This window comes from Anarhichas minor, unplaced genomic scaffold (genome assembly GCF_050575085.1).
Source record: "Anarhichas minor isolate MPS153535 unplaced genomic scaffold, ASM5057508v1 ptg000010l, whole genome shotgun sequence".
In the NCBI taxonomy this organism is placed as follows: Eukaryota; Metazoa; Chordata; class Actinopteri; order Perciformes; family Anarhichadidae; genus Anarhichas; species Anarhichas minor.
In genome coordinates, this window is record NW_027466456.1 from 9,570,185 (window position 1) to 9,592,217 (window position 22,033).

The 22,033-nt window shown below is 40.6% G+C and overlaps 1 protein-coding gene across 2 annotated transcripts; it reads left to right on the forward strand.

Moving 5' to 3' along the window:
• The first annotated feature begins 268 nt into the window (after positions 1-268).
• Positions 269-20,581, forward strand: xxylt1 (xyloside xylosyltransferase 1). Of its 2 annotated transcripts, none has more exons than XM_076088089.1 (5): positions 269-708; positions 890-1,534; positions 5,090-5,237; positions 11,767-11,899; positions 18,009-20,581. In XM_076088089.1, exons 2-5 carry the CDS (start codon positions 995-997, stop codon positions 18,403-18,405), a joined length of 1,218 nt encoding a protein of 405 aa, XP_075944204.1. In that variant the 5' UTR covers positions 269-708; positions 890-994; the 3' UTR covers positions 18,406-20,581. The 2 variants fall into 2 exon arrangements, with proteins under 2 accessions (XP_075944204.1, XP_075944203.1); XM_076088088.1 differs by having other exon boundaries at positions 269-704.
• Positions 20,582-22,033: the final 1,452 nt, after the last annotated feature.

Below are 22,033 nucleotides of genomic sequence, written 5' to 3' on the forward strand. Positions count from 1 at the left end.
TTGAAACATCTCTGCAACTCCACTAGTACTTTAGTTGAGTTGTTGATATACTTAAAATAAATTGTTAGACAATGTCAAAATCATTAGTATTTAAATGTCTGATGTAAACCGTAGAATCCTAAATGTACAATCACAAAAAAGAATGGCTCAAGAAATGTTTAAGACATCAATAAATGAAAATGTAATTCCTTTTGCTGCTAAATCTCATTTTTCCAACGACACGTAAAGGCCGCATGGCTCTGAATACGGTTGAAGACAAAGTGGGTGTGGCTAAAGTTGTGTCACAGCATTTTGTTGCTAGGCTGCTAGCTTTAGCTTTAGCTTGTGATCTCTTCAACTAGACTTATTGCTTTTCGAAATCACAAAGCAATGCAAACGCCGTACTTAAATAACGGCAACTATATGCAACGATACATTTAAACAATCAAACAGTGGGTGACGTTGTGCTCGGATTAAACCAACAGCGTCAGAAGGCAGCTCAACTAACGCTAACGCTACCCATATAATATATAACGTAAGGCGCAAAGTCGTCGCTTGCTAACTTAGCATCCTCGCTACCAGTTGGCATGCTGTAGGTATTTTTTATTATATGACATTCCGTGAACATTTACAAAGTCGTTGCATCAATACATGCACGTAAGCCTCCAGTAACACGGCGAACAAACTGGCAAGATGGAGCTGCAGATATTAAGGACGTGAGACAGGCAAGTGGGTGTTCTTCTGTCCTTTTTCGGTATAAGTTATATCTTATGGTTAAAAATGGGAAATTATAGCTTTACAAGCTAAACGTGGAGGTAAAGTGCCAGAAGTCAGTGCACTCAATCCAAACATGTATTACTGTACATCTCTGTGGATCAAGACTAAAATGAGTATTTTTTTTCTCTTACAGGAAAATGTTGGTAACTCACCAAAAAAAAACTATGAACTGGAAAGACACACAATGGTGAAAGTATTCCCTTGTACACCCCCACTGTCATGACATCAACAAGGAGATATGGGCATCCTAAGACTGGTAGTCAGAATCATGGGTAGGATCAGTACTTTCAGGTCCTATCAGTTTGTGCTTCTCCTGGCTGCGGCACTTGCTGTTGTAGCTTTTTACTACTTTGGCTCAGAGAGGCAGAACTTTTCCAGCACCACTAAGAGGATCAAGCACACCCAGGCCACCCACAACGCCAACAGGAATGATGCTGACCTAACCGTGGACACCAGGCTTTCCCACCCAGCTGGATTGGAGGAGCAAAGAGAGGAAGATGGAGATGTAGGAGGAGAGAGTGAGGGATTGAGGTCCAGGAAAAGGGACAGTGGTGACACGGGTGACCAACGCTTCCACGCACTCATGATGTTCACCAAGGTGGACAAGAGCCGGAGCCTGCAGGACAAGTTCAGGGTGGCCATGTTGTCTATGGTTAAGTATGGAGACTTCGTTGAAGGAGAGGTGTTGGTCCTTCATTTTGTGAGCGACCAGGCCAGCAAAGAACTGGGAGAGAGGATGCTGCTGGAGTTTCTCCTTGATGCAACGTTTAAGTATGAGGTAGGCAGTCTAAAAATGTGTTTGCACTGTACCATGGCTCTGTTATCTGTTGATTTCAATATAAGAAGAAGAAACCCCTGAGATGTTTGACTTAATGATGAGTTGTATTTCCAGTAAAGTTGCCTTTGATGAGAATTGAAATGACTTGAGGTAAAACGGTGCCGGAGAGACACAACTTGTATTTTAGCTGCACATCTGATGAGTTTCTTACAGAATGCAAATGTGTTTGGTTTTATTCAACACTTCCAAGTCAGATGCAAAAGAGCCTTCTCAAGTTAACTTCTGACTAGGGAGTCCTTTCTTTTGCCTAAACACACCATTTTGACAGAGAGTCGGGTTACACCCACACTCAAAGTCGAAGTGAAAAGTATGACGTCACAGACCGGGATGAGACCCAATAGTCATATGAATACGGATAACGGCACACACTTTAGGACAGTCTCTTCTGGAAAGAATTCACAGGGTTGTATTGTGGAATTTTCTTTGTAAAGAATAAAACAATAATCTAAAAAAAGAGAGCTTGAGAGAGAAGTTTAATAGGCCTCCTGACTCTTTTCACACCTGGTGGATAGCTGGATGGATGCTTTACAGTTTGTAGTTTCAGTGAAGTTAGAGGACTTGCATAGTGACCTAAGATCTAGGAGCAAATTACTGGACGTGCTATTTAAAGTTGAAACACATGGGGGCAGTGTTGGCTTTCTAAGCAAATCCCTCACAAATGGAGATGTCCCTCAGCTTCTGTGTTCTCTCTTCCAAAACAGGATCATGTCCCCTCTCTGTTGCTCTTTGTGTTTCATGCGATGTCAGTTGTTTCTCCTCTTTGGTATTTGTCACAGAGCGCAAGATCATAAACTTGTTTACAAATTACTTTTCCAAGTCCTCCTCACCAGCTAGGCCTTTTCTCTCAGGAACGTCTCATCATCTTCTCCAACATCTGGTGTTGTTACAGCTCTGTATTAGCTCAGGCCGATCCCGTGCCTGCTCGGGTTGGTTGGAGGTTTTGCTCAGCCTGGCGTCTTGGCAGTTTTGAGCCTGTGGGTCAGATTGCTTCCTGTTCATTTCCCTCTCTGTACTCCAAGCTCAAAGTATTCTAGGAGCACAGCTGCAGAGTGGGATGTAAAGTACTGGAAAAGATCTGACAAACTGTATGATGGCGATGGGCTGTGAGACCTGCTGCACCAACATGAAATCAATCCGCTAACACTGATTACACCAGGGTGTTGGAGGACCAGACAAGGTCTCTTTCTCACAAATACAGCCCAAACGGCAATGCAGAGATTATCTCCCCCACCTACGCCAACACTAGTAATTGCTCTGTGCATAACCTTCCAACGTTAGCCTAGATGCAAAACGTGTAGCCCACAGTGTTGGCAGTATTAGCAAGATGTTGGGTGTCGTAGAGTAATTCAAAAATATAGAATTGAAAGGGTTTTTAATTGAAGACGTCAAAAACAAATGGCCAAATATTTTGGCAATAAGAAACAAATTCTTTTGTTATTTTGACTTAAACCGTATGCCAGAAATCTGTCAGAAAAAGGACAATTTGGAAGCAGTGCTGTGTTGTTGTGAGGTATTTCAAGTTGACTGACTAACCTCAGCCTAATACCTCAACTGGAAAATGTCACACTCAGCTTGGTCACAATTCTTCTCCAAACTATCTATCAGTGGGGCTATAATGTTGGGCCATTATTTTTGATAGAGGTCTCTTGAATTTGGTTATTAAATAATTGTGACCAAGATATGTATTGAGCAGGTGTTGACCACGAACGACTTCCCTGGTTTGACTCTGGCAAGAGACTTTTGTCACATGTCGTTTCCAACCTCCAGACCTTGTTTCCTGTCATCCCCGTGCTGTCCACTTAATAACTGTCATGGTATCATTCCAGACCAGTGCTTTTAAACATCATGGTTTGAGATAATGAATCATGAAATGATGTCCGCCACCACTGACACAAGCACAAGCACAGCCACTGTCTCGTCTGTCTCTATTGAAGTGCACACAGACAGGCACGCACTGAAGTCCTGCCAAAGTTACAGATGGGTCGGGGCTCCCCGACGGAGGCGGTGTGTGTGTGTATGAGCGTGTAAACATCCTTGTCTGCTTAACTTGAGCTTCATTTCTTTCAATTATTCATCTAAAAGGAGCGTGAGGGTAAGACAGCGGTTATGCAAGAATTTTAGCCTCCATCACTTCTCAACAGGGGTAAATTCAATGACCCACTTGACATTCGCAACACACAGCCCACAGAGTCACGCTGCCCAGAGGCTGTGCTCATTACCGCTGACCATCAGTCACACACCACATACTTGAGTCGTGTGCCTCGTTCCTGTTCAGTCATTCGCACGGAGGACACAGTGATATGAATACCAGTTTAATATCACAAGTGAATTAGCAGCATTACAAAAATAACAGTCGGTGTTGATATCTTCCCTACTTTATAGAGATCCTCTAAAACAAATGTCCCTCCAAGGTTCTCCAACTAGAGTGAAATATGGGTGCATGATTTTTGTGCTCTGACCACACAAAGTCGATAAAGGTTATTGATTGGGAAATGAATGTCTAATTGAAAGGATACTGTTGTGTTAAAGTTATGTACATATAAAACTTGCCATGTTTATCATTCTGTATTTAAGAGTTGATTTAGAATTATTTAATTCTTTAGAAATAAGAGTTTAGCAGACTGGAGTCTTTTTGTTGATCCGTGAGCTTCAAGTTTTCAACCAAAACTCTGAGCATTTGCTTTCGGTTGAAAGTTTTTTTCCCTGCATAGAGAAACGGGGAAACCAGAGCGCCAAAAAGTGGAAGTGTAGTGTTCATTTTTGTAATGTTTCCAAATGTGTACTTTCATATGAAACGGCGAACATGGATTCTGATATTAGTGCTGTGATGCAACTCGTATAGCTCATTACATAAAATGAAAATGTGTCCTTTGCAGTCCCAGTGAGTGAGAATTATTTATCAGGACTAATATCACGTATTCTTCCCACGGCAGTGATTTATGTGCAATTACGTCACATTACTAACAGCGGTCTAGGACAGCCCTTATTTCCACAAACGACCGGGGGTTTACCTTAATCTGTCAGGGATCATTAAATGATATTGTCCGGGTTTCATCGGAGGCCTCGAACATACACGCTTACTGATGTCAGGCTTGACCAGTAAAAGGCCAGATTCTCTTTTTGGAAATACTGTTCGTCCCAAACCAACACATTTATTTTCCTCCTGCAGGAAAGCTTTAATGATATAATGTGTTGTAAAAAATATCAAATTTTTTAAATATACCTTTTGATTTGTTCTGAATTTAAAGGACACGCACAAAGGAGTACATGGGTTGAACTCATTGTCCGCTGGAAAGCCTATTTAAAAGAACATTCCTATGGGCTCCAACGGTGGCGTTTATCACAACTCGTGAACATAGTGCTATCAGAAGATCTTCCTATGGGGTGATATGTACCCACAGTCTCATAAATAGCTTTAGTAGTTCCATATATTTCCAGCGCTACTGCATATGGGACTTTGTTGTACTAACGTGATTCCACTGTGTTGATCTGCAGGTGTTCTTTCATGACGTGGTAGCTCTCACACAGAAGCTATTCCCTATTGTGGAGGCCATGCAGAAGCACTTCAGCGCTGGCTCTGGTGCTTACTACAGCGACGCCATCTTCTTCCTGTCTGTTGCCATGCATCACATCATGCCTGACGGTAAGAAAAATCATATTTTGTCCCATTTCTTTTGTCAGTTAAATAACCACAGATTTAGCTTTAGATTTAAAACAATGGCTGATCTATGCGTGTCTTATTAAGTCAGTCCAAAGATGACCTAATAGGTTTAGGTGACTTGCTTGTTGGTGATATTTTTTCTTTATTTTTTTATACTTTATTTTGAGTTTTTCCATCATGCAAAATACACAAACAAGAAAGAAAGACTATAAAAAAACAAACAGTAAAAACAGTTGGCTGAAAAAAGACCAATGTATTACATCCAAGAAAAGCATATTTCTTTGCATAAATACTGTATGTTACTTAATATAGCTTCAAAATGATTCTTCTTCTCCTCTGGTAGACCATATTTTAAATTCACTCAGATACTCCCTTTTCTATTCTGGCACTGCTGGTGCACAGCTGGAAAAGGCAGGTATCTAACAGACACCTGGCATGCTGCAGAGGCCCCGGGGAGAGAGAAAGGAAGGATGTGTTCCGTCGCTGCTGCCCACATTAGTGCCCCCTGTGTTGGTGCTGACCGATGGCGGCGATCTCCTCCGTTGTAGTTTACTTCAGTGGATGTGCAGGATGGGGCATCCGTACAGAAATTAATCAAACTAATGAGCTTTGAATGAAAAGTCGCCAGAGGCACACATATGAAACCTGAAGTCTCTGTCCTGCAGACAGCAGAACACCATCACATTTTAGGTTTCTTTATTTAAAGTGCTTCACATTTCATGGTCAGAGGGTATAGTGGTGTGTTTTCCACTCGAAGAGTTTTTCAGCAGTTACTCACATGAAAGTGTTTTCATAAACGGGGCTGTATTAGAAATCGGCCTGAACTGGAATTTCAATTTTTTAATTTATTAGCTTTCCACCAAAGAAAGATGCTGCATGTCCAGATTTGATGGCTTGACAACCCCTGTGGTCAGATTCAGGTTTTAGCACATCAAAGTATGCTATTTACATTACTTGGAAAAGCAGGCTATCACTTAAGAGGGAAAAGATGATGTCTTAAAGCAAAACAGGATGATAAATAAAAGAGTGTGCTTTGGTGGGGAAATTATTGAGTGTGTAGTTTTCACTCAGCCGTCAGCTGTGACAAGTCATTTGTGGTGAAGCACAAAGTTGTTTTGACTGAATTTAAAACATATTGCCAGTGTGGCATCAGGTGTTTTTATGCGACAAACATTTCCCCCCCCCCGAGTAGTCCCTTGTACGAAGCTGAAGGTGTATGTCTTATGCCTGGAACGACCCAGCTCACGAGGTTCAGCAATATAAAAAACAGGTGGAATTGGTATATTAAAGTTATTTTATTTACAAGGAAGCAACTTAGATAAATCACAAACAAAGAGGTGGACTAAAAAGGAAAAAGGGCATGTTGATGCTGTTCAAATCAAATAAATACATACAGTAACTAACTACTACTTTGCTACTTTACCAAAAAGGAACTAAAACGTCACTATTTGAGCTTACTCGATGGAAACCAAAAACAGTCTGAACAGCACCCCTGCTCCTAGTGTTTCTAGACAATAAAATGATTAGTCTGTGTGCTATCAGAAACAATAGGCAAAACTATACCTGGCCCAGTCTTCAGGTAGTTAATAAGTACCTCGATATTAATTCACAAATGACAATCAACATCTATTAGTCTGAACACCACGACGTGATATCCCAGCTGCCCCCGACTAACAAACAGGCCAAATACATGTAGCTGGACTGGTTGCCGCTCAAATCAGGCTCTTCAGATATCCAAGCAGGAAGTGGGATGGGCAGTGCATAGCCAGAACCAATTTCGTACAGGGTACCACACATCTGACTTGGCTTACGTAAAAAAAAAAATCAAACACTAAAAGGGTTAGACACATGGGAGGGTGCCGGCTGTGGCCGTAACAGTGTCTCACTTTGTGTCCCTGAAATGCTTATCGATCAACCACATGAGCCGTCTGCTTTGTGTCCAAATGGTCACACGTTTCTATTTAAAGAATCCTTTTATCTCTAAAGGGCATAATGTGGTTGTCTTAACAGAGGGAGTGGGTGTACAATTTTCCTGAAACTCTTCATTCAGCGAGCATCACAGGAGACACGGAACATCATTTATGATTGAAGACAAACGTGATATCCATAAATATAAATAGCAGCTGCACGTGGGAGGGCTTGAAATGTAACATCCTCTAACTTGTGATGTGGGCGACGTTCTGAGTTTAATCTGGTCGTTAAAAGAGAGGGAAGAGGTTGAGGAAATTGTCAGCACTTTGACCAGTTATACAGCCTGAAGAGCAAAGTGTGTTTGTTCAGTATGAACGGGAGGTAAGATATCTTTGTGGTCTGTTTGTAGTTTTTATTAGACCTATGGAGTCTATTTGGTACTCAACAATATTTTTATATGATAAGCTAAAAAGCTATTAGATATTTTAAAACAGCTTAAAACAATATATTTGCTAAAGGAATACATCTGTGATGTCCTGTGTACATGACAGTGTTGAGCAGTTGAGTCAGTAGACAAATGGCTTTAAAAAGGAGGACTTTATTTTCACACCATCTGTCCTTAGAGGATGAGAAATATAATTGCACAATGGAAACATGTTGTCATTTGTGATAAGGTTCCTAAGAAACACTGTTTTTGTTGGTGGAGAGGTGTTCCGTGTTTTGTTTCCCCTGTAGAGGTCTCGACATGCCGGGACTTGAGTCTCCCCTAAAACCTTGACTTCTATTTTCCACCTCAGGTGGAGTGGTGCTGCTGATGTGTGAAACGCTTTGCTAACGTAAGAAAGATGGTACCTGAAAAGCGAGGTAGTAGCTCAACTATTTGTTGTCACGCAAGCCTAAAATTACACAGCAGAGGGATGTCAAACATGTTTTCAATAGTTTCAAGGTTCTCTCTTTATTTGCCCCTTGACAGCCATCTGTTTCACCTCCCATCAGGGCCTCGTGAAATTCCACCGAAAACGGACTTGCTTTTGTGATAAAAAAATCTTTCAGTAATTTCTATCAGTTCCAAAACACATTCTACTTCCTTTATCTCCAGAGCTGATAACACAGAGATAATAACGCTTCAAAACGCATTTATTGATATAAAATGACAGCAAGGGTTTGAACATGAGTTGGTTGTTGGAGTAGATTGCTCCGCGGCTGAAATTGTATATTCTGCAGCAGATCTGTTTACTGGTTTGAGAATTCTGAACACACAGACAGCAATATATTAAAAAGGCATGGTTTTACTTCATGGTCAACAAGACTAGATGGCATATTTTCATTGTTTAGCTGAAGCAAAGGCATCATATTGGGAAAAGTTCAAATCTGTATTGCAGTCCAGCAAAGCTAGTATTGTCTACTCCTGTCATTTAAAATATATATTATTATGTTTATCATTTTGGGGCAAAACAAGTTGGAAATTAGATAGGAAATACGAATAATTAAAAATTCTACTTAAAAATGACAAAGGGGATTTAAAGGATTTTTTATTTTTGTTTAATGTTGATCGTGATCTGTAGCATATTTGTCTTTTTGTGTTCTCTTTATATTCCTAGAAGCATTTTCTAACAAGTGCTTGTGACTAGAGGACTCTGCTGTTTACTGCAAACAGCAGTAGACAGTTTTTTGTTGCAGCAGGAAACCCGTCAACGTTTGCATATTCAATGATGGTGAAAATAAATTTCAGGTGAAAGCAGACAACAATGACCCTTACAAATAGTAAGTGCTGACATCAGATTAACATAAGGGCTTAATGACGTTGACCTACTTTTTTCCTGAAAAGAATGTGACGTTAGATAACAGTGTCTCTGTTGTTTTGGTGCTGTGGCTGAGTTGAAGGTTAACTCTGATCTGACCAGATGCTCAGGCAAGCTCGAAGCCACACTAACAACATTATTCCTGCAATAACTTTATAGCTCCAACGCAACCGCCAAGATTTATTTTAACCCTCGCCATTTCTACTTATCCTTTTGGTTCATCTGTGTTCATCCTCACAAGATCTAGAAATCTGCAGAGATCTATCATCGTTAAGGATATCTGGGTTTTCTAGTCAACAAGTCGAAAGGACTACGACTTCTCACATTTCTATATATAATAAAATATATATATAAAATGTTGATACCAAAGCTGTCACCTCTAAAATATAGTTGCGTGAGGAATTGAAATGCAGTTACAAATATAATTCATTTTAGATTTTTGGGAACATTGAGGTCGTTATACGTGTGCGTTGATCATCTTGTAAACTCAACAGTCTAATATTAGGCTTTAAAACTTTAGGTGAACAATATAGTACAGAGCAATTGTGCACCAATCAAACTGACCGGCAGCACTACAGAAGACGCTCATCTGTGTAGCTACCTGTTGCTTCCTCTCTTTCTTACTTGCTGCCGAGAGGAATTGAAGGAAGAGAAAGAGATAACAAGTGGGATAAGAAAAAGATGCAAATAAGAGAAATGCACCTTCTGTCTTCTTTTCTTTGTCACTCTCTCTCGTCTCATACCCAGCTTTCTATAAACGAGGAAAGCTGTCGAGCCTGACATACTTATACACTAATTGACAGCAACTGCGTAATCTGTCTCGCACAGATTATAATTTTCCCTTTATGCTTCTGCTTAGCAAGAAATGGTTTTGCAATGAACATATGCTGCTTTTAAACACTGGATTTCTTTTCACAGTGCGCATCAGTGCAACAGCACTTTAGTAATCGTACGGGCCATTTTAGCCTAAAAGAAATAAATTGGGCATCTATGGAAGAGAGTGATGGCTTTATGGCAGTGGTGAAAATACAAAATGTATGATGTGAGGAAGTACAGCAAACACCGGAGTCTTGTAATACACTAAATCTCCTTTTTACTGAAATCATAATATGCGGTGATCAAACACTGCCATACTTTCACCTTCACAGGACTGTGTTGAGTCACTGATGTAACATCAAACCCACCACACCACCGTGTTGGAACAACTCAAGGCCCTCTTCCTGTTATTTTGCCACTAGTTAAGCCCCGTTAGTACAAACAAACAGCGGTGACCACTCGGAGATTACCCGTCCAAGCCCCTCTCTGTTGCCACGGTACATGAAGGCATTGTGATGGCAACGTCCTTGTTTGGAGAGCACAGAAAACAGGTCGCCGCTGCACTGCTGAGTCTTCTTTTTCCACCACTTGTTTCAACAGAATCCGCCACTCGAATATCTTTGCAGCAAACGTGATAGTCCCCATAGTTACATTCATACCCTTCATTGTTTTGCATTTCAGCTGGCTTTGTTAAAGCCGAAGTTGCTCTTTTTTTTTTTTTTTCCAAAAATTAGGTTGTTTGTCTGTGACGTCTGGCCCTGTGAGTACTGTCCTGCATTGGACACCTTTTTTATTTTTACCCCAATAGAAGACTGGGATGGATAATTGGGGTGATTAAACTGCTAATAAACATTTTTATACTTTAACCCTCACACTAATTTGCTGACATTTTTCGACTAGTAAGTATTAGGTTGAAAACTTTTTAACAGTCTCTACATGCATATTTTTTGCCAGACACTAAATTATAGAAACCAGACATAATTGCTGTGCTGATTTATGACTTTTAAGCAACACTGGTGTACATTGCAAAACCGTAGTAGATAAACAGTACAACATAAAGATGGGACATAAGCTTCAAGATCAGTCGAGCAACTGTGCAGCTCACACACTGCCATGAACATCAAGTACTGGATGTAAGACTGTAACATATCTTCCCTCCGTATCGTATTGTACACATTTTGTGCATCTGGAATTATAATTCGCTTACAAGTTCTACACTTACTTGCTTGCTTGATCTCAACAAGGCTTTGAAGAACTGAAACAGATCAACTAGCCTTCTGCCAATAAATGTGTTTTTTTGTATTTGACAGTTTGTCTAAAGCTGACAATTGTTTTCAATAAGTCAATAATCATGTTGTTCCCCTGACACAACATTCCTGAGTATTTCCCAACCTTTCGTCACCATGCCTACCAGCAAAACATAGGAAGCTGAAACAATGAACAGATGAGGGCCTGAATATCCTGGATACTGCTGTTGCCATTTCATCCACAAACAACTGCGTTAATAATCTGCTGTATGTTCACTCACAGCTGCCACGTGTTTTTTTTTACAGTCGTGCTCAACTTTTTAGACATTTCTCCCCACAATTTATAGACATTTTCATGCAATTTCCTTTGTTAAGGTCAATAGTAACATTACAGAAAGCAAAAGTGAACAACACCACCGCTGAGCAACCATTTAATTGTGTTAAGCTTGTCAACAGTCGAGTTCAGTCTGCTCTTAATGCCTCTCACGTCTATTCCTGGAAGGGGTGGTTAGTCTGTCGCTGGATGAAGCTCAACCTACGTGCAGAGTTGACTCAGAAGCACATTTCCTGGGATAATTTAAAAAAAAAGAAGAACTCGTTTTTGTCACTAATCAAACTTGGTTAAAAATGAACTATCATTCACTCACATAGAGCAAGCAGTCAAACGGCAATCAGTTTACACATGTTTAGAATGATCCTGGATGTATTTTTCAACGTGTTGTGCTCTTCTCTCAGGCCTCACGCGCATAGTGCAGCTAGACCTGGACCTGAAATACCGGACCAACATCAGGGACCTTTTCCAAGAATTTGACCAGTTTCCTCCAGGAGCCGTAATAGGGATCGCCAGAGAGATGCAGCCAGTCTACAGGTAGGCAGTGTGGCACAACACGTCACATGTTAATGATGCAAATTTGTCAGTGTCACACAAAATACTTTGTGATTAAAAATGTGTTTAACCAAAGGTCTATAGAAACAAGTTAAGTTTTGAACATATGGAACCCTGGTCTTACACGGGGAGAAATTAAAAAGATAATTTTCCCTGAAGTCCAACATTTGGCTGTTTATACATTAATTTAATTAATTCCAACTACACATGTCCTTGTGCAGTTGTGAACAGGGCTGAGTATCAAGACGCAACGCTTCGTGAGTAGAGACTGAAATGTGTCCAAAGAATGGACAATCAAAAACTGTCTCGTACCAATAATTGAATGCTTGGTCAGATCTCAGTGTCTCTTTTCTATGAGTTGGTTCATGCCTAATCTTGCTTAAAAAGCTGGAAAGATCATCAAAAGCAAAGTTTATTTTGCAATGCTGATCTTCTATATTTATGCATAAAATATGTAAGAGCAGCCCCATTAGCAATATCGTTTTTATCTCTTTCCCACTAATGGTATAACAGCCACCGTACTAATCTCACTCACTGTTGTTAACCCCGGATGGATTGTGGTTTTAATGGGCCTCATCTGCACATTCACAGTTATTTTCTCTCACAGTTTCTAAGTGAGAAAGAAGTCTCTCATACAGGCTCAGATTCACAAGAACCTCAGCAGTGGTACCAGCCATTTCAGTCATTTCCCAACTAAAGGTTGTAATGTAATATTTGAATAAGAATAGGGATGTAAATTATAAGATTGTCTTCAAGTAAGTTAGGGGGTTGATTTATTACACACAACACAGCATTCCTAAATCTGTATACTATGACGCTTTAGCTCTGTCACACCGGAGTCATCCTAGCGTGCTTTAGCTTTTGCGTAATTCCTAGACTGAATGTGTGACAATAAATGTTACTGAGTGGAAGCCCTTAAAACAACGACATGCGGGAGTGTTGCTATAATAGTCTGCTATTCATAATGCATAATGTCATAAAAAACTTTGTCCTCAATGTTATGTATGTGATATATAGAGATGTCCCAAGCTGATCCTGAAGATCGGTACTCGGGCATATTTTTCTATCGGCTACAATAAAGCTACAAAATCCCATCCTTTACTGCGCTGCTCTCCTTTATGAAAGCCGGGCAGCATTTCACTACAGTATATCAGTAAAAGGTAAGAGGATGTGAATATATTTGTGCGCGTCTGTGCAACTCTGAGTTCTGACACCTGGATTGGCAAAATAATACACAAGAATGGCATAAAAACACACATATTAGTAGCAGTGTTGAAAACATTCAGGGTAGCAGCCCTTCACTTCTAGCCAAGACTGACTGTTGACCAGTTAAAATGACAGGCAGTATTCTCTCTGCATGTAAGACAGAGCGTAGTCTGCGTACTTTAAATGTTGGTGATGTCAGGTTTCTGCGTAAGTAGTTTTAAATGAAATGTAGTTTTCCTGCCAGACTCCAGTTGGCACCAGCATCTCCCAACAGATCTGTATCTCTGCCCTGCCACTGCACTGGCTCAATGGGTTACTAACCCTGGGAATCCCCTGCCGCTGTTGTTCCTGTGGCCCCGGACACACTCGTTTAAAAACACACAGCAACATAGCAGGAGATCGTGCATCTTAGCATGCACAGCCTCACCGTTTGAAAATAAAGGGATGCTAACAAAACTTTCACACTAACTGTCACAACTGGTTCTCTGTCTTTTCAGACCACTATTGGTGTGTGTGACCATGTGCAGTGTGATGAAGGACAACATCTCCTTCTACCAGCATATTTGAGTTCAGAGTTTAGAAGCACATTCCAGGACCAGCAATAGCTTTTTCATCTCTCTTGTTTTTTAAAAGGAAATTTAAAAAGTAACTGAGACTGTCATGGATATTGCCATCCACCCAGTCAGTAGTGATCTATTCTTTTCTCAAAGTGTGGCAAGGTGCAATTTCTGGATACAAAGCCAAGTGTTCCATGCAAAATAAATAGTGTAGTATTGACTGGGTTGTTGATCAATATTAACAGTACAACATGCTTTGATTTTTTTATTAAAAACAGAAACAGAATTTCATGATGGGAAAAGTGCGTAACAGCCAAAGAATATAACTTAGACTGCTTCTAAGAGCCTCACTGGAGCGAATATATGACTGACAGACAAGCGTACCAAATGTGGGATTTACGTTATGCTTTAATGGAAGTAGTTCATTTTTGAATTCATAATCAGGGTTGTCTTTTATTCAGAGCAATGGGAGATTTGGCTGGAAATTCCCTGGATGCACTGCACCCCAAAACACACCAGCATGGTTACACTGTCGACGTATTAAGTGTTTTCTTTAGAAGATGGTGCTGCCAGAGTGAACATTTGAAAAAAAACCCAAGTGAGCCCAGTGAGCTGGCTTGTAAACCATTATGGGTAATGGACTTTGTAATATTTTAATTTTCAAACTTGGTATTAGCAAAGTGTTGTGTACAATCCCCTCACCTGAAGTTTGTTTCCTGTGTTTAGTGGAGAGGTCTCTCAGCACAGTGTGCTAATGCTCTGTCCATTAGCACACTGTTAAGGTGCTAATGGACAGAGCATTATGCTGGAGAATGCATCCTCCCACCAGCCGCATTCAGAACACATCTCGCCACAGAAAAAGCTCATTATTAAAAAGAATGTATTTTCCCAGCAGCTGCATTTGTAATGTTTTAAAAGCCCAAGAGACAAGACCCACTCACATAAGTGTCCTAGCCAAAACCACAAACACACACAATGAGAGACATTAGCCAGAAGCAAGTCACACTTGCTTTGTGTACAGTTGTGTGATGCATCCCACTTATTCCCAAGTGTTGCTCTGTCATTTGTGTACCTCAGAACCAGACCCCCTTCTAGTCTTGTTTAAGTGTACTGGTACAAAGAAACAGAAAAACTGAGGTCATTGTGACAGAGAACATAGCTGCATTTTGTACTTGCCCTTCAAATCTCACCACTTTTCAAAGGCTGAAGGAGAAACTACATCTGAAAAATGTGACTAATGTGCAAGTTAATAATTCAATTTTAGATGATCCTTATACTGCAGTAGCGGGCCGTGTATTTTATACCTGGGCCTTCAGCGTTGTCCTACTACAGTTGAACCACCTCCTAATTACCTCATTATGATGCCAGCATGACGGGATGCTGCGTCATTAACGGGCAATGCATACAGTCAAAATCAATGTAAATAACACAATGATGAGAACAAACTCACAAGAACCAGTCACATATATTTATATGACAACAAAGCAGGTAGAATAACATAAAACCCAAATAACACGATTCAACAGGCCTCTGCACATTCAAGCAAAACCGTGGCACTAAAACACGCATTCCACCACACACTCAAGGGCACCATTCAAATATTATTCACATCAGAGGGAACAATATTAACCATATCATAAAAACGACATGATAGAAAAATTAACAAAAGCAGTTCACTTACCAAAGCTGCTGTTCACTTAAAGACAAAGTCCATCCTCCTTTCTTTCATTAAAAAGAGTTTAATGACTCGGTTGTACAGTACATCGGTGCGGTTCAGTTCCAGCCAGAGGTCCTTCTCGATTCATGGATGTCAGTGATGACACTCCCCAGTTGTATTTCTTGAATACGTTTTAACGCGTTTGAGGGCTGAAAATGTCCGCTCAACAGAGGCAGTAGAGAATTGTCACCGCCAAACATGCCAAAACGCTAAAAATGTAATGTCGTGTCAAAAAGTCTTGCATATCTTTAAATTTGAACTTTTACTCCTACAAAGTTCTGCTAGCTAGTTTCACAACAGTCAAGCCAGCCCACTGACCAATCAAGCCGCACGTTAATGCTGACGTACTTGTAGGCCAGCTGGAAGCTCAGCGAGGTACTCAGGAATGTGTGTACTGGAAGTTCTGTTAGCCAAACACATCGTCAAAACAATAAAAGTATGCAAACTATTTTACCCCACTGTTTCTCTGGGCGCAGAGTAGCAGCTGGGGTTTGGCGATGCACACAGCTGTGTTATCAGAGTAGTGAGTGAGGAGTCAGCAGGCAGTCAATGGCAGTATAAAACTGGCAATAAAAGGTGTTTTGAGAAAGTGGGAGTCAACAAACCCGGGAGAGGTCCTTGGGCATGCAGCCATAACTGGCCACCCAAAATATTATGCAGTTTTCCGCAGGAGAATGGGAGATTAGTCGTGGACAGACACAGAGGTGCACACTCACTCACAGACATGCGCATGCACGCAACTGATTGCATGATCCTCCAGGTGGAGGTATTAAAATGTTAATGATCAGGTTTATTAAAAGCCTAGCTGCAGTATTGTTTGTAAAAATTATATATAATTACAAATGCATAATAATTAACAAAAGTAAATTGTGTCTGTGTAAATTATCTCTTAATATCTAACCACAAAAACCTGTTTCATATACTTCAGTTAACTCTGGCTTTACTGTCTGTCATGTCTCAATAACCGCTATGCTGTCAGTCTTACGTCCACCATGCCACTTAAAAGGCAATGCAGTATTCTGCTATTCTGACATAAGAAAGTGGAGCAGAATGGAAAAGTCTAAATGTTCCCTAACTGACTTACTCACCCTGAATGTGTCTCTGGGCACGTAGACCCAGTGTATGTCTCAAAGATGATAAATGTTCCACAGAGGCCACAAGTCCCTAGCTACCAAACCAACAGATTGTATGAAACTATGTGGACAATCTACAGCTGCTGAATATAGGTCGGCTATAATATCAAAGGGTGACTCAGAGAATCTGCTGCTCCCACTAGATTTGATCAAGCTGCACAAAGAGGACAGAGGTACCCTCGACAATATGAACTATAATTATTCCACGCAATTTTTTCCCACATGCGTTTATCTGCATCAACAGAACCCGCAGCTGATTTTATTAACGTGATTTTTAAATAGACTGCCCTGCAACAGCTCGGTCTGTCTTCTATCGCCATGTCTTTTAAGGCAACTAACTCCATCATTAATACGTTAATACCTTGTACGCAAGGTTTTATAAATCAGAATACTTTTACGTGTACGGACGCAAACATTTAATGTGGATATTACGCACTGTTTTTCGCACAGCTTTACTTCTGACAAGTATACTTTGAACAACTGATCCCACTCTAGAAAACTCCCATATATTGTAACCTAGATCGAATTTACCATGCAACCCACAAATACAAAAGGACTGTTGCTGGCTCATATGCTATTCCAAAAATGTGCCAAAAATAGTGATCCTTTATTACACTTGTATTGCATGCCATCTATGACACTGAACTTAAAACTGTTCTCGCCACTGTAAACTTTAAAATAAGATAATAATAATAATAATAAATCCCACAAAAGGTCTGACTTTTGTGTACACAAGTAACTACTGTGCATACAAATGCTGTTTGAGTGAAGCTCTGTGTGTCATTTAGCTACTTAAGAGTTGGTGTGTTGGCAGAACAGGGTGCTGAGTTGGCACAAGCGTCTGGCACTCGGGCGCGGTCTGACACTCTTGGACCAGCCTGTTTTTGGCCAGTGCTGTTTGTTCAGCAAACGTGGACTGAAACAGAGTTGACCCTCACTTTTCTAAATGTGTAACAGCCCGAACATACATACGAGTGAGACATTTCACCATCGCTGTACAAGTTCCAGACCTTGCAGAGGGATGAGTTCAGGTTCAGAAATACACTCTTTTTAATCAAAAACACAAGAAAGTGGTTGTGTTTTCCAAAGACAGAGCTGTCCATTATTCCTGACTTTTCTGCACCTACATGTTCCAGCCATCCTACATTTTTCTTAACCACTTGAATAAATCTCTTGATAAAATATCTGTTTTGCTTGGGTTTGGTTGTTGTCAGTGAGCCTGAGAGATAAAAATAACTTTGTAGGCATTCAGATCAGCCTTAGTGCCAGTGACCAGAAAGAGAGAAAGCAAGATTCATTCATGTGTCCTTGCAGTAAAGGTGGTGCTATAAGTTTGATAAGGACTAGCTGGCAAGCTACTGTGTTTATTCAAAAGATGGATGTACCTTGACAGTAAACCATGCCTCCTTTGTGGGCACTTTATTCTCCGACAGAACACTTTTCATCATTTTCACGTGAACCTTTCTGTCTTTCCTTAGACACACCTTCTGGCAGTATCGTAAGGAGAACCCTCAGACCAGAGTAGGCGATCCTCCTCCTGACGGCCTCCCGGGCTTCAACAGCGGCGTGATGTTATTGGACCTAGGTGCTATGAGGGACTCGGCGCTCTATAACCAATTGTTGGAGCCCAGCAACGTGGCCAAACTAGCAGACCAGTATCGCTTCAGGGGCCACCTGGGGGACCAGGACTTCTTCACCATGATCGGCATGGAGCATCCTGAACTGTTTTATACGTTGGCCTGTGGGTGGAACCGGCAGCTGTGCACCTGGTGGCGGGACCACGGATACGGAGACGTGTTTCAGATGTATTATCGCTGTGATGGACTTGTATATATCTACCACGGGAACTGCAACTCTCCTATACCGGATGACTGATGTAGGCACCGGACTGATGCTGGAACCCAAAAGGAGACTATGACATCTACAATATAGTTTAGGGAAAATATTTTTCCTGCTTTTTGGAAAGGAGGATTTTGACTTATACGGCAGTTTCTTTTCTTGACCACTATAATGCCAGTGTAGTCACAGACTCCGCCCCCTGCCGGCCATGGGGCCCATAAAAGTTGCTTCAAATATGGGGTTCAACCGTGTCATTGTAGAATACATCTTGGTCAGGTTGAAAGCCCCCCTTTACAGCAATGCAAGGAGCTACAATAGTTGGCACACATCTCTTCAGGTACAGAGAAGATGAAATATGATTTCCGAAGTACAGATCCATTTATTTTCAGATTTAAGAGTAGAAATGCACTGTTCACGTTACAAAATAAGCTACCAGGACCTCTTTTTGCCTGTATTTGATTGGCCAACACAGCACCTTACTGAATAAGGCTCTTTCCGGAGCCACTCGGGCGCAAGGCACAACACACTGCCACAGTTCCTTTTAAACATTTTTCTGCAGGTAGCAAAGGGGATGGTGGGGGTGGGGGTTACATCAGACTGCAGGAGGGGTCGGGGAGATAAAGGTTAACAATTGTGGCTGTTGTTTGTGACCTTGTGTTTGCAGTTGAGCTGAGGCCAAACACGCACGTTTCAGAAAGAGTGAAGCGGCCATGTAGACACTGACCCATTTTGGAGTTTTCTTGCTGTGCTCACTGAACTGCCACATTCAAAGAAATGTCAACACTCAATACTCATCAGTCAGGAAATTGTCTGATGCACACATGTACACACAGTGAGAGTGAAGCAGCTGAATAGCCTGCCCTTCACCATCAGTGGAGTCTAAGACTGAAGACACTTGAGAATAAACATTATCGCAAATCAATGCGCTTCTCTTGAATTCCCCCTGAAGCTGGTCAATACTTTTTTAGGCTCTTTCAGAACAACCATCTTCAATCTCCACAGCTCTAAAACACATGGAACCGTTGAATCATAGTAACAAATGAAAATGAACTTCCATTCTGTTTCAAATTGCACTTTACAACTTCGAAACACAATCTTTATCATCAAGGGTTGTGTTGACTAGACGACAGGTAGATTTATTTTATAGCATTGATTTTGATTTGTTCTTTGTTTTAAAGACCTCTCCAGATTTTTGTAGTTTTTGATTGGTTTCCACTCTTTAGGCAGCAATTCTTCATAGTGGTGCATTTGAGGAAAGGATACTTGTTTGCTGAAGAACATTGTATTTTAACTATGTTAACTATGTTTAAAAATTAGAAATGCAGACATGGACACTGTGAAAACTCTGCTGCCAACTGCTGTTATGAGCGTCTTTTTATGCCGGTAGAGTGAGTTATTCTTGATCACAACTGCATTATTACAGTGGAAAAACAAAACAAGAAAAATGCAATTAATAATTCAATGTGATGAATTTCCCAGAAACATTGAAAGTTTATTTAAGTTGGCATTTATAATGTAGTTTAAAGAACTGAAACCACCGGCAAATGGAACTAATCTAAAAAAGTATATGTTGCTCTGGTTGGCATATTGCAAAGCGGTAGATTGTGGGCTACTCATCCTTTTGAAATATATATATTACTCTTACCTGTAGATAACTTTGATCTCCTGTGATCTGACTAAAAGACCCTCTGGGTTATGCCAGCAATGAATCACTCACTCATCTCCATTGCGCCGGCTGGCACATAGGGCAGCAACAAAGTACCTCCACTTCCTTCTGTTTTAGGCCAATAACCCTAATCCAGCAATGAATAGATAGTATTAATTGGAATCAAACACTTTCTCTATTCCCTTTATAATAAGTATCAAATGACATATCTGTAGTTATTTCCAGCAACCTCCTTTGAAATTATGGGAAGAAAAAAATAAGTGTTAACCCATGTTTTTGTGTTACTTTTACCCACCAACACAACTGTGTATAGGCTAACTTGGGAAAATAACTGGAGATTCAAGATGGTGTGCAGTGAGAATGATCAGGTTTGTGAAAGCAGCCAAACATTTCTTTAATGAATGTTCGACTCAATGACTTTCATACACACCTGTGACACAAATACAGTAAACTTCTGGTTGTGTTTTTGTCTCTACATTATTTCACAACGTTGACATTTTGTTTCTTTTGTGTGATCAGCATTCCTAAATAAATTATATGATGTCACACTTTTTTTTTTTAAAGGTGTTCTAGTTTTATGTACAGTAATATTGCAGACATTAGTTATTCTCTGTTCCTGGTTCAGTTATTAAACAGCTCACATGAGAGAGGACCTTTAGTTTGATGTGTTGTGAGGGAGAGCTGAAAACATCCTCGTGAAAAAGGGGAAGCTTTTAGTCACTTCAGGGTTATAATGAGGTGGTAAAAAAGACAATGCATGTGAACGGAGAGCCCTCGCATTTCTCGTTCTACACATTTGTGACTGTTCTTCTTTGTCTGCTCTGCGGTAGACATGACCCATTTCTGTCACTCAAATTTGCCGACGCAGGTAGCGAACGCTCCATAGACAGAAAAAACAATATCAATCAGCCTTGACCCCTGAATGTGCTGACATTAAAATAAGTTTGCTTTTTTTTTTTTAAATGTCCTGTTGGTTCACATTCAACATACAACAGGTACAATAATGAAGACAGTTGGTGAGGAGAAGGCAGATTCAGGCATGTCTAGTTTTTTAAAATCTGACAGCAGATATTGTCCCTCGGGAATTTCACGAGTCATCGTGAAATAATGCATATGGATATCTTAAATGCCCATAAATATTTTAGCAGCAGGTAAACAAGCCACAAAGTTTCAACTGTTGATCCCACATTGCAAACACACTGCACCATTAACAACATGGTGTTTCACACTTTGAAGTTCCAGTGTCTAGCCGTATATAACAGCTTCTAACTTGATGAAGTTATATTAGTAGGGCTGTGCATAATAATTGTGGGCTAAGTAGCCTTTCAGTGTGCTATGATTTCTAAAAATCCCTATGCCTGTATCCATCGCCAAACATTTTGAGATTTACCTTCATGCGAGCAGCAGAGACAGCAGGCTGCTATAGATTTGATACAGCAGCAGCATGTCTTATCCAAGAAACACAAACAGCTCAATGTAGAGCTTAGTGATACTCCTACCGATTGACAGTGGAAGGAAGACAAATGCTCTGCAGAATCTATAGCTGCTGTAACAGCTAATCATAGATGACTCACGAAGTCAGGGGCGTATTCAAAGCCAGCAGAAACATCACATGATGATACTCCTACTGACATGCACACAAAGTGAACAGCATATGAACAAGTGTAGGAGCCCACGCTTGTGCGTATGGCAAGAAGTCAAAAACGTTGTTTAAACAGGTGATCTACTGACCTGGTTTTTGTCTGTGAATCACTTCCATTTGTTTCCGACAGTGTTGCTTTTAACATACTGGAACTCTTTACTTTTATACTTTGGCACTCCTAGCAGACAGCATGGACACATTAGCTTTCCTGAACTTGTTTCATCTTGTAATACCAAAATATTTGCCTGAAATGATCCCTTTCTTGTTGGCTGTGACTGTTCTTTCTGACAATTTGACACTTCTGAGCTTGACCTATAGCCATGTTGCATTAGTAATGATGACATTACCAAAACAAA

Bases quoted from the DNA above. Each gene is read 5' to 3' on its own strand.
- xxylt1 (XM_076088089.1), top strand. From the start codon at position 995: ATGGGCATCCTAAGACTGGTAGTCAGAATCATGGGTAGGATCAGTACT. The intron at 5,238-11,766 runs GTAAGAAAAATC...CTCTTCTCTCAG, and splicing joins GCATCACATCATGCCTGACG to GCCTCACGCGCATAGTGCAG. The intron at 11,900-18,008 runs GTAGGCAGTGTG...GTCTTTCCTTAG, and splicing joins GAGATGCAGCCAGTCTACAG to ACACACCTTCTGGCAGTATC.